The 13,484-nt window shown below is 35.9% G+C and overlaps 1 protein-coding gene across 2 annotated transcripts in view; it reads right to left on the bottom strand.

The window, feature by feature from the left end:
- The window catches only part of LOC114528777 (rho GTPase-activating protein 32-like), a 31,062-nt gene extending 17,857 nt beyond the window's left edge, over nucleotides 1-13,205 (bottom strand). For both annotated transcript variants that reach the window (XM_028550502.1, XM_028550494.1), the window contains exons 1-10: nucleotides 13,064-13,205; nucleotides 12,795-12,861; nucleotides 11,255-11,357; nucleotides 9,747-9,799; nucleotides 9,487-9,577; nucleotides 9,113-9,181; nucleotides 7,734-7,816; nucleotides 6,931-7,003; nucleotides 2,196-2,288; nucleotides 667-789 (exon numbers count right to left, since the gene is read on the bottom strand). In XM_028550502.1, the coding sequence (XP_028406303.1) occupies nucleotides 667-789; nucleotides 2,196-2,288; nucleotides 6,931-7,003; nucleotides 7,734-7,816; nucleotides 9,113-9,181; nucleotides 9,487-9,577; nucleotides 9,747-9,799; nucleotides 11,255-11,357; nucleotides 12,795-12,861; nucleotides 13,064-13,100 (792 nt within the window). In that variant the 5' untranslated portion in view covers nucleotides 13,101-13,205. The remainder of the gene's footprint in view (nucleotides 1-666; nucleotides 790-2,195; nucleotides 2,289-6,930; nucleotides 7,004-7,733; nucleotides 7,817-9,112; nucleotides 9,182-9,486; nucleotides 9,578-9,746; nucleotides 9,800-11,254; nucleotides 11,358-12,794; nucleotides 12,862-13,063) is intronic.
- Between the last annotated feature and the right edge of the window lie 279 nt (nucleotides 13,206-13,484).

Genomic DNA, 13,484 nt, shown 5'->3' with positions numbered 1-13,484 from the left:
TTTATATAAATTTGCTAATTTTTCACCAGACAATTCAAGCACTAAATGTCGACTTTTTCTGAATGTTAAATGCCTGAAAGCGGTCCAGAAATAGTGTATCAACATTTTGTTTCGATTTGTATCGCGAGGAAGCCTAAAACTTTCAATTTTTAACAAATTGACCATGCGCTAAAACAGTACAACGTAGTTTTTTCACCCAACAAGCAAAGCCAAAAAAACATTGAAAATTAACTTTCGTGCTCAAGTCTTTAAATTTGTTGAAAAAGACACATATAAGTTATTCATGCTCATAGTTTACATCAAAACAACCCAAACAATCTATGTATTCAAATATTCGCATATAGACGCTATACGCATTTTAAAGTGAATTCAAAATGTAAACAATGGTTTTGTTTACATGACCGACTTGACATCACCTTTAGATTTTTGAACAAATTTATACACCCTGTTTATACTGATTATCCTCGTGAGAATATGCAATTATAGCACGGAGTATTTCTGTTACCCCAAGGCTAGGGAGGTGTGAAAATATGATTATTGCTTGGCTCTTATATAAACAATTGACATTTGAAACTCAAAGCATGACATCACTACTTGACACAGGAAGGGTTGGTAAAAACCCTATACGCAGTCTACGCATATACGCATGCACGCATGTTATTTTACCTCAAACGAGATTTCATCGGATGCTTGTGCTGTATATCTCTTGATGACGCTCGCGGCAGCAATAGCGGGGACGTTAATAGCAGAGTCCTCGGTCAGCATAAGATGATTTCCTTTATTATCAACCTGGTTAAAGAAATAGAAGAGATTATAGCACATCTACTTATATACTTATGCAATAGCATCACGACAATTACAATCATGCGAAGATCACAAAAAAATGCACAAGATAAAAATACACAATGCATGAATTGTCGGTATTGAGTATGAATTATCTGGGACTGAAACATGAAAAATAAATGAAGCTCCTGTTTTCTTTCGTCTGCATGTCTTTAAAAGGAACTCAATTAGCCTTTTCTCACTATGACGTTTTTGGGGTACTTTCAATTTTCTCAACTGGGTTTAAAAATTATAACGACGTGAAAAGCAATTTTTTTAGAATCAACAGACAGTTGCCGTTGCGATGTCTTACGCCCACGGTTTTGAAAAAAAGTACTCCAAAAATGGCGGCATATTCGTCATAGTGAGAACGGCTAATTCGCCATTCAAACATTGCTTCATCCTGGCAAAATGTAGGCCAACCAAGTAGTAGATAACATAGCCGACTTCGCGCGTCTTGGTTTGCGGTGGTTTTTCACAGGAGGAAAAGAACGGGTAGCTATAATAAAAGGAATCTGTGCCCGCAAGAACAACTATATTGTCTTTTTAGAATACACCATGCAACAAACTATCTTTACTATAGTTTTCCTTTTATATGCTCCTTATCAGATTATATTCGAGTTATAGTAAAAAAGAAAGGTCCGGCTCCGTGTATATATTTTGAAGAGAAACATAAAATTATGCATGGTTGTACTGAGAGTGGCATTGTTAAACCTTTGAGTTATTTTATTATTTTCGGCGCCACCACGTTCTCGTGGGCATAAAAGGGTTGTCTATATGGTTTTTCGGTAATCGGTGTCCAATTTATTCACCAAAGATTACGAAGAAGAGGGAATAGTGTTATTATTTACTACGTGTGCACGCATGAGCTAACTCCAGTAGTGACTAGTGGTGAAAACCTTTTTTAGTGTGCCAAATTTTGTGATAAACGACAACGTTCTACCTTATATACGAGGAAATATCCCCCTTATGGTAATACAGTTCTTTGTTAAATTGCTGTCGTCCCTTTTTCACTTTGTGAAGCGATAAAACGAGTTTTGGTTGAAGACAAAATCGCTTCCAACTATAGTTACTGTGTATACTACATTCTTGGTTTCATTATTCTCAAATCGGCTATATATAGCCACATTAACTAACTACATGAGGGTTCGCTCAAATTGTCGTGTCAATTTTTCAACGATAAAACATGGCGTTTCTAAAGAAAAATGCAGTCACATGCATGCACTCGTATAAAATAACGGTGGACACTCCCCAACTACATCTATATAATAGATAAAATTCTTCACTGCATTTTAAGGCTATTGTTTTGCGTGTCCCTGGACCTATAGCTCAAGCAAACTGGTTGAGTGCACGTCTGCTATATAGCTACTCACCTCAAACCAGTTTAAAATTGGGCCACACCAGATTGTATTCCCAGCAATTCTCGAGAGTCTGTTCATGTACTTTATTAACCTTTCCATTAAATTCTAAATGAAGAAAACAATCAATCTATATTCAAAATCTCCAGGAGAATTCGTCATATCATTTGCTGGAAGTTAGCAAATGAATTAATCATGCAGGTTAGCATGATCTAAATTTTTCGGGACACTTCTATTGGCACGATCACTGAATAACCTTAACGCAAAAAATGATGACCTGGGAAGTGAATATATATTCTCATATTGTATTTCCTAAAATCGACGTTGTTAATCGACGTTTATTTATTTAGAATCGACGTTTATTTATTTCTCTACTTAATGTGCAGCTATCCGAGTTGCGGAGTGATCGACCATGTTCGCTGAGCCTTGAATTAGGTATAAGTGCATTGAGTTTGTTATCACTATTTAACTTTATCTTTTGGAAGAGATTAAAGCACAGACCGGTTGTCTATTTTCATCCAGCCGCACGCAATCTGCAGCAGACAGTGCTTCTCTGTACGATAAACTTGGGTAAATTATTCTTAGAACTCTCCTCTGTAACCGTTCAATTTGGTCGCTAAGATACGATGGTAGGTTTGTGTGCCAAACTGGGCAATAGTACTCCAAGACCGAACGAATAAGTGCAGTATAAATTGTTAATAAATCATCTGCGGTCATACCACTTTTCTTTAAGGTGCGTATAATGTGAAGCCGCTTAGCTGCTTTCTTTGTAATCATTTTAACATGATCAGCCCATTTTAGCGAACTATTTAATACGGTACCAAGAACCTTGTGGCAGTCAACAACATCCATTGCTGTTCCGTCAATAGTTAGCGGTTCTAACATAGGCGTATCACGGAAGAAACAAGTCCTTAGCTCTTTACATTTTTTCACGTTTAACTTCTATAATTTGCGGAGGCCCAAGAGGATATATAATCAAGATCTGACTGGATTGTTGAGTTGCCATGTTTGGGTATGACTTCAGAAGCAGTGAGATCATCTACATATTTCCAATAATCGCAAGTTGGTAGGGCGAGATCATTGATCATAACAAGAAACAATATAGGGCCCAATTTTGTGCCCTGTGGGACACCAGCGTTCGCCGTGAGCCATTCCGACAAAGATTTACCCAACTTAACCCGTTGTTTACGATTTGACAAGAAACTGCATATCCAGGGCAAAAGTGACCTTCGTACTCCCAAAAGGAACAACTTGGTGATCATGATGTTAAGGTTAATGCGGTCAAAGGCCTTGCTAAAGTCTAAGAAGATCAAGATCTAGTATCGCTCTTCTTCAAATGTTGAACTTTATCTGCATAAAACTTCCGTTTTCTTTCTATTATCTCTAATCTTACTTTGTCTCTATAGTGGTGCCAAAGATTTGTATTTCCACTGTGAAATGCCCGTTGCCGTAGTATAATCAGATTCTTTAAGGATGTTGTCATCCAAGGCTTATCAAAAGGATGTAGTTTGACAGTTTTTATAGGGAAAAATTTATCTATAGCTGCCAAAATATTTGAGGTGAATGCACTGACGAGCTCTTCTATGGTAAGGTTTTGACCATCGACAGGCCAGTCTTGGCGAGTCGCCCACCGGCCAAAAGCTTCTCGCGCGGACTGTGGAAAGCACCGATAATGTCGTTTACTGGCAGTCGTTGATATGTTAACATGTGCATTAATTCTGGGGAGCCATTTCACTATTTCATGGTCTGACGAGCCGAGGGGGGCAATTGTTGTTGGAATATTGTAAAATGGATAAATATTTGTTATTATTAAGTCTAAAATAGCGGAACCCCTTGTGGGAGTGGTTACCACTTGAGACAAATTGTGGCAGCTAAGTAATTCAGAAATCTCTAAGTTGTTAAAATCGCCTAACAGAACGATGCCACATTCTGGGTGCATATTTCGAACAACATCCAAAGTTTAGTAGCTGGAGTTGCTGGTTTAATATTTATTAAATTAGAAGGATTTCTAAATCTTTTATTATTAACCATAGGGGAGTAACGTGATATAGAACAGTGGGACTTTCGTGAGGTTACCCGAACCGGGATATGATGATTAATTCCATTATTTACTATCGTAATGTCGCACGGACAAATGTCAGGTAATCTTGCCAACTTGAGTCCCGTTTCCGTCTCCAACAAAAATCCCGATCATGCATTGTGGGCTTACTTTTAACTGATCTTTTCAGCTGGTTGGTTTGATTTTGTTTAGTTCGTAGCTGTTGTTGTACGAAACGGGTTGTATGAGGTGGAAACTTGGGTACATTTATTTCGATTACTTTAGGACCTCTGGGTTGGCTCTGGTTAGGTGGGTAATTCTGATTTTGGGTATAGTCTGGTTTACAGGTGGTATGCCTATTTGTCTACGATGTGGAGGTTTTTTCTTCTGCGGGTAAGTAGTTGTTGGCTTATATATGCTTGAAAGACCCTTTCCATGCTTTTTACGGTGGTCAATAGGTTCTTTGGAAGGACTACTGGATAGATTACGCTTTTGAACGTGAGCGTTTTTTTTATAGGACCTCTTATAAACTATCACGCTTGTTTGCCTTCGATTATTAAGTCTCTCCTGTTGGTGACTTGATGGGGTTGTTTGATTGATTAAAAATCTACTGTTATGCCTTTCACGATATTGAGAGATTTGCTCAGAGAAAGAATCAGCAGACTTTGACGCTCCAATATTCACCCGACTGATCTGGCTATGGGGTGACTCGTCACTGTTATTAGAGCTTTTCTTTTGGTTTTGCGGATGGGATGGTAGATTGGTTTGCGCCCTTAAATACTTGCTTTTTTGCTTTTCTCGGTAATCGTTTAGTTGTACATTTATGGCATTACATGACACTTCGTCGATATGCTTTTGTGTTTCTATTTGCGTTGTGGTAATTAAGGGCATAATAGGTATTGTTGTGTGGGAGATGGTTTCTTTGTCGGCATACCCATTTAAATTATGCAAAGGATTGGAGCAATTGATCGTTTAAGCACCCGAGGTCTTGACTTAGTTGTTTTGCTTTATTAATTTCGCTTCGAAGCTCTTCTTTTAATTCGCCTATTTCCAAAAGTTCGTCGCTTCTGCTAAAACATATTTGTTGCGTATTTGCCAAACTTTGCAAAGAGTCAATCCTTACTTGTAGAATTTCCAAGGCTAGTTTAATATCCCCTAATTCCTCTGCAATATCGACATGACTACAAACGGGGTTTGAGTTTCCAGCGTCTTCCTCAGTGGGTGTTTCTATATGAGGATTTGACAGAGACAATTCCTGGCAGATCCCAAGTACAATTTGCTCAAAAGTCTTACCAGATTCTCCGTGTAATACCATAGTTTGTTGCTTACCCTTGTACCAAGTTAGCACAAGGTCTGAGAGCGAACTCGTAAATCGCTTTGCACTGCCGCCATGAATGCAGGCGATGACCACTTGCCCGATTCTGCGATAACATCGTCGACGAAATTTTTTAATAAATCGAGGTCACCAGACCATTTTAAACGTTCATCATTATATGAGAGGTGTATGCAATATTTAATGTGATTGTATAGACGGGATTTCCACTTTCCAGCGTTTTTAGATGAATAAGTTTCAACACAGCTATATCAGAAGGTGTTGCCGCCATGTTGTCGAACTTAGTTTTTTTTTTTTACTAGCCATCGCTCACATGTGCTCGTGTGTTTATTTTTAATTTTACGGCCTACGCATTAAAACTTTCAAAAATGTTGCATTTGTTCGGTCATATCAGTCCTTGTACTTCATGTTGGGTTTGCGTTGTATTCTTTATAGTAAAACTCGAAGGCCATCATGTGTGGACGAAATTGAAGTATAATAAAGTATTCCCAGCAGGGAAGTATAATGATTTTATTTCCAGCAGGGATTAATCATACACAAAAGGATTTGCTGCATACTGACCAAATATTTTTGGATAAATTTTTAAAGGTTTCGAGTCATTATAGCATAAAGCTATAAACTGTAGTCTGCCGTAAATACATTAAATTCAAGATGGCGGATAATTTCAACATGAAAAGAGAATAGCTAGTATACGAGCAGCTTAAAATTCGTTCTGATGAGAAAAGAAAAATGTATTACCCTGTTCCCTTAACAAGGCGACTTATCGAGAAAGACTTGGTGTATATCTTTTTCTATTCGAAAGCTAACGAGATCAATTATTCCTTTTTGATCGTCACTTACCCAACCAATCGAATATGTATATATGTATATATGACATGTATATAAAGGTACATACAGGGTGAGTAAAAAAAAACTGACACCTTTGAAATTCAAATTAGCCGCATAGCGGCTGTAATGTGACAGAAGTTCCTTAAAATATCTCACGGGTATACGAACCATATCATATTAATTAATCTAAAACATAAAATTTGTTCCCTTTGGGAGTTAAAATGCATTCTAGGCTGCGTAAATAAAAAAAGAACAGTTTTATCAAATCGTTTTTGTTGATTGTACACATGGGAATTGTCATATTCCAGCCATAAGTTCGCGGCTAATTTGAATTTCAAAGGTGTCAGTTTTTTTTTACTCACCCTGTATATCCGGATTGGTGTATTTTGCATTCATGCGATTGTACTAGATTCATTCGAACAAAATTTCATTTCGTCAATAATATACAACAAATCGTTGTGGCAAAAAAACTAAGATCGATTCAAGTAAAGATTCCCGGCCGCAAATCCCTTTTATTCAGTATTGTCTAGTTTTAACAAAAAATGTATTACCTTTGTCATGACACGTTCATTCCTTAAAAACTTTAGCGATTCAAGTCCAGTATACTGTCGATCAAAAATACACCTGTTTAAAAAATAAACGTTTATAGCGTTTAAAAAATAAACGTCTAGTCGCGAACCGCAAAGCATCTATGGACTGTATGGAGGGACAAATGATTTCAGACTTATATTTCCTGTCCCTCCAAACAGTCCATATATGCTTTGCGGTTAATTTCTGGATGAAGAAAAGCAAGAAAAACGCATTCATCGAAGAAGATGATTGATTTCCTACACATGCATGCAAGGTTGATTATGAAAAAGAATGATTATTCGTTATCGAATTATATCCTGGTGTAAAACGAAAATACACGATGTATTAGCACTACAGTGGTTTGTTTCAGCTCTGAAAGTTACTGTATTTCTAAAGCCGTTCTCCACTAGTGTTATATATAATACATTCCCGGTGTTATATATAATATATTCACAATGAATTCTAGTGATATGATTAAATTCGCTGTAGAAACGTAGAATCGCTTCCTACTTATCAGTTTGCGCGCGAATAAAATTGCCTAGGGCGGAATGGGCTTTGCAACTTGACAAGTTGGAAGTGACACGCTAGTAAACATCACTGAAAGATGAAATCCTCATGCGAATCATATAGTTGAACCATTCATATGTGCAAGAATTCACTCCTCGTTTGGAGTGCAATATACATGTATCACACGTCACTTTGTTACTGCCCGGACGTTATTGCCCATTACTCTGTTATCACTCGGACGGGAGGAGAAGCAAACTCATAATGTAGTACTACTTACTTATGAAACTGTAAGTCCATTCCAACAAAATCGGACAAACTTCGTGAAATAACCCAACTTTTCTCACGACAACTGACTTTCACCTGCAGGAAAAATACAATATTATTAGTGACATGCAGTAACTAAGGAGAAGGGCCGCCGAGAGGGGGGTGCCCAAGGCCCCACAATTTCTCTCGGCGGCCCTGTCAAGGAGCAGCGTAATGTTCAGCGTTTTCAGACAACTTTGCATTACAACGTCGTGAAATGTTTTTGTCTAGTTTGGTTGTTGCCAGTTGTTATAGCTACTATCATCTTTCATGCGTGAAATTATATTTTTGTTCGCGTGAAGTTTGGTTCAAACATAATCATCAAAATCTGGTATGGGTTGCATAAAAGGTAGATAGCTTTTGACTAAGGTCAACAGCCGAATAATTAAGGCAATCAAATTGGGTTTTTTAAAATTCAATTACGCCCAGATCAACTCAAGTCACATACATGTGTGAGAATCTACATTTGAATTAATATCACTAAAGGCTAGCGCACGCTGGTGAAGTGTGCAAACGTGTGTCTCGGGAACAATTTTGACCTACACGTATTCCTAGTTTGCGGGAAATTGAGACCTTTTGTAATTCATGCTCAATTTTACCTCAAAATCTGTAATTTTCCAGGAAACTCTTGCATTTCTTTTTTTTTCATTGACTCATTCCCAACCTCGTACTGTAGCATGCTGAGTCTCATTCGATCGTTATGATTATCTAATATTGACTAGGAGAGACCTCACAAACGTTCTAATTATAGAAACGAAGACTCTACGCCTGTAACAATGGATTACATCCAGGGTTTCTACAATGCAAGGAAATTTCCTTGCAATTTTCAATCTTTTCAAAAGTTCTTTGTTTCTCTTTTTGGTCATTGCTACCCCCTTATGAGGACAGCCATGTGCAAATAAGTTGTGGAAACCCGGATTACATGAACTGTTTTGAATGTCTCGTGGCACCAATGTTGCTAGTATAATGGTGTCGGTATTGTCGGTAAATGTCTCATAAATCGTCTAACCGAGTACAACGACAAAAGCAAAACTATTTGTTAGCAGTTATAGCACGGTCAACAAATCAACTAAAAATTAATAAGCGTACTTCTAACTTAGATTTAGAAGAACTTTTAGCAAACAGTTACAATTAACATTATAATGCTGCTTCATTTCGATAGCAAAAATATGATGCAAGGAACGAAACTCGGCTGGTATCGTGTGAACAGTTGCAAAAATATTCTTAGTCGGCAATGTTTCGGAATTAAGTTCGTTTTAAAAAAGTACGGCGTCTAAACAAGCCAAATGAAACTATCAATCAATGATCTAATTAACAATAAATCAATCAATCAATTAATCAACCATGCTTCACCTTAACGGTTTCTCCATCTTCATTGACTGGTGTCATTTTTCCTGATTGTTTGCTTTGAAAAATACACATCTATAAAAAGAGTGCAACGTTCTGGCTTTAGGAAATAGTCGCAAATAATAGCGAAACTTTTTGACTAAACATCAGTATATCAGTAAAGGGTTAGGGTTAAGGAGGATAAACTCATCGGGAAAAAGAAAAAAACACACACCGATGGGTTTATAGCTATCACTTTTGCCCTAAGGCAGTTCACAAGTTCCAATGGCAATGACTGGTTTTAAATTTCCATAGCGTCTTATAAACAGGATATTATATATGGACAATACACCATAGACACAAGAAAAACGAAAAAGACATATGTATAATAAGCTATTCACCTGAAGAGGAGAACTGAAATCAACAGTATCATAATGGAAATGGGCCATTTCTTCAATCTTTGGAAACCGAGTGTTGTCATCATGTCTTTCACTAAATATGTCATAAATTAAGGTAGGATCTACGAATAATATATTTCCTGGCAAAATGCAATATATTAGCTGTACTTTCTCTTTCTGTGTGAAAATAAAACTCAATTTAACATTAAAATTGAGGGCACAAAGCTTGGGTCTATAACCTTTTGCTTTACATCACATATTACCTCATATCTTCGGCTGTAAAGACACTATCTCGGCTACCATCAATATAATCAAACTAAAAATTTCGAAAAAGATATCAATATTTTGCAACATGATTTAAAAAGGTAATCCAATACAATTCTATATGTAGGTGACTATAGTTAATTTGTCTACTCCAAACTATAGAGAATACCCATTATGGCTTTGTGAAATTCCACGGATTGGAATTTCTTTTTGCACATCTCATCTTTCCTAACTTACTATACCACTTCTCGTTAGGACGATTAAGCAGTCTGGCGGACTTCGCTTTAACACGACGTTCCTATTGTCTTGTTATAAATAAGCATACAATATAGTGTTGACGTAGGCATATATTCGTCTTGGACAACAACAAATAAATCTATCTGATCGAAGTGTCAATCATATACTACAACTTGTGTCAGGGTGGCAAAAAAACTACATGCGGTAACGAATATTTTAGCGAAGTGGGCAAGGAAACGTCCTCATATTTTGTCACCGTTTGCAGCATTATTAGATGTGAGAGCTAATTATCTGTATGATTCTGGACTAGACTATAATTATCTAGAGTTTATAACATTATGATGATTATATACACGTTTGAAAGTACATAATACATAGCTAGCTAAAGCCTAGCTTCTAACTCGGATTCTGCTATTGTATTTTAAATGGATCGGTTCATTAAATTGCATCAGGTCTGGAAAATGGGGGGGGAGGTCAAAATGATGACAAAATGATTATAACTAAAAGGTATGAAACGTGATATAGACAGTGGATATAGAGCACCATATAGGACAATTCCCCCACCAGTCCCTCCCTTGTATCAAAAGATATACATAATGTATGCATTTCTATTTGCAGTATGGAATATATTATGTACAGTACACAATGGAAAAAAATTAGTCCTGTTTAATTGTGCCATGATAGAAGCAAATATTTAAACCTCATTATATATGTCCTATTTGTCATATTACAATTAATTAATCATATTACAGTTAATTAACTACAGGGGATGAACACAGCATGGTCTGTATAAATCTCATTGAATTGGGCATTTCCATACAGTATTACATCACAACTTTATCGTTTTTAAGACTACTTCTGGATTTCACATATATATTTCTTCTCTCAAGGTACATTCTGGAGATGCATGTTCAAGAAAGAAAACATTCTTCTTCAACAAATGTTGAACAGTAAATGCGAAAATGAGGTATAACAAGTTATGAAGGACCATGTCATATCCACTTCCATGCGAAAGCTTATATTCACATTTATCCATCAAAATGAAGGAATATCTTTCATGCATGTGTTATTTATAGAGCCTGTTCTGCATCTTTGAACATGCATCATTAGCATATTAATGAAAATGTATGAAAAAAATTACTTCAAATCATGCAATTTAATTCACTAGGTGGTTGAAATTGAAAACAAAAAACTTGTGATGTAATTACAATATTCCCAGTGGTTTCAGGTCTTTCAGAACATTTTAGTGATCAATAAAAGACTAACATACTTTGGCTGTTACTTTAACTGGGTGATCATCATTAAATGTAATGCTCTTCCGATATGGCTGATTGTTGTCATCAATTGAAAGTCTTTTTAGTTTCTGATTCTTACTATAAAAAAGTAAAACACTACCATATAGTTGCAATAGAATGATAATAAGCTTCTTCAACTAATGTAGTTAACTGTTAACGTCATGAATTGACAATTCTATCATTGATTAGTAGATTTTAATACATTAAGCTACATGGTAAATATTGATCAATCGCTATCCATACTTATTTCTTGTTGTTAGGTATTCTCAACAGATTAACTTGTTGATAATATGTAATGCTAATTCAACATTGACAAAGAAGGACAACAAAGAGTGCTATCTGCCCATTAATGCACTAACCTATGCTATACTTCCTTATAGTTCCCTAAGGTTAATTAAAATGTTAATCAATCAGCACCAATTGGTCCCAAAAACATTGATGGCACTGAAAATCTAACTACTAAACTGCCAAACCTTTTTAGGCACACCTGTAGTTGGAAAAGGCTATGTTTAGCACCTTCTGCAGTCTTCATACACAATAGATGTCTAGTTAACTGTTAACATGTAAACATGGCCACATGTAAATACTTTTAGAAGCATTCGATTTGTCATACAGTATGCATAGTCATTCTATTTCATGTAAAGCCAGTATATAGCCAAAATTACTGGCACTAATAATGACGAAAGAGAGGGGCAAAACTGCCTTGGATGAACTTAAAGTAACTGCAAAATAAATTAACTAAGGAAGTGTGAAATTAACTAACTATAGAGGAATGTTGAATATTGTCAGGGGTTATGAAGTATTGTTATTAGGTCACTACAGGATTTTCTATCATCCCGCATATAATCCACAAAGAAGTGACAAATCATGAATGTATGAGTTTCACTGAATTGTGCATACATATTGTGAACTAATATTAACCAATTTCCTGTCTTAGGGAAGCATAAATAGAAGACAAGGAAAATACAAAAACATCCTATGCAATTAACATGAGAAACACTTTATTCATTCATTTACTATCTACTTTAATAATTAAAAAAGTACATAACAGTACTGTGTTTCTTTTAATCACCTATAAATTATACAGGTTTTGACAAGTTTGGAATGAAAAGTGATCAGGTTAACATGCAGGCATAAGCATATTCGGTTTGTCAAAATTGAGTTAAAAAAACAGCGGGAGAACGTTTATTCCCAACGATCGATCCGCACTTACGGTCAGCCATAGCCAGCCACTATTCATTCACGCCTATAAAATCGACTGCGATCCCGACTTAATCCTTATATAATTTTTCGAATGAATCGAATATTCTAGGATATGTATAAAACTATTTCGAAACACGCGATAAATATCCAGTTATTTATCCGTGAAAACAGACTATCCTTCTTCGAGTTGATTTCAACCGAAGTTTTGTTCGTCTGATTTTAGAATCGAATTTTGTAGTTTGTTGTAGGCAATGGATTTTTCATTGAATCGACAAGGAAATGTATAATAAATTATATTAGTACTCGACTTACATGTCGTTTGAACGTAGAGCAATAGCTGTTGCAGCTTTATCGTCGGGTTCGAAACGATGATCACCTTCTACAAAAACAAATTCCTCTAGAGAGCCAACTTGACAAGCTGAATTATTCGTAATGTAGTTAAATATTAAGCATGTAACCGATAAAACTATTAAGCAAACGACATTTGATATGCCTTAGCCCTTATTATGAATATAAACATAAATACATGACAGAAATCCCGATATATAATAAAATTATGACATGTCTGACAATATCCTTACCACAAACTGGTCTGTTCAATGCAAAATTTGAGTCCATTGTGAAGTCGATTTGTATTGAATATTTTATAGCAGCCGATCATGCCTTTAAAAAAGGCTATTAATAATTTTTTTAGCCTGAATTTCTTGATTACTAGTACTATAGTACAACCACAGTGAATTTCCCCGCGTGTAGTCTCACGGGGACCCACGCAGAAAGAAAATTTTAAAAATGAAAATTATGCACGGTTCAATTAATATTTAATCCTGCTGGAAATCCCCAGGATTTCAAATTTCCAAACTATTAAATTCGCATTGTTATTAAACTTAGACCGTATTCTTTTTTTTCAGTTTTTTTCGTTTAATTGCTCCAGTCCAGAGACAAAATTAGACTTAAAATTTTTAGAATTTTTTAGAGTGTGGCAAAATTGATACTATAATTATC

The sequence above is a fragment of the Dendronephthya gigantea genome, unplaced genomic scaffold, assembly GCF_004324835.1.
Source record: "Dendronephthya gigantea isolate DGI-Jeju-01 unplaced genomic scaffold, DenGig_1.0 000001F, whole genome shotgun sequence".
NCBI lineage: Eukaryota > Metazoa > Cnidaria > Anthozoa > Malacalcyonacea > Nephtheidae > Dendronephthya > Dendronephthya gigantea.
This window is presented reverse-complemented; position numbering and strand designations above follow the sequence as displayed.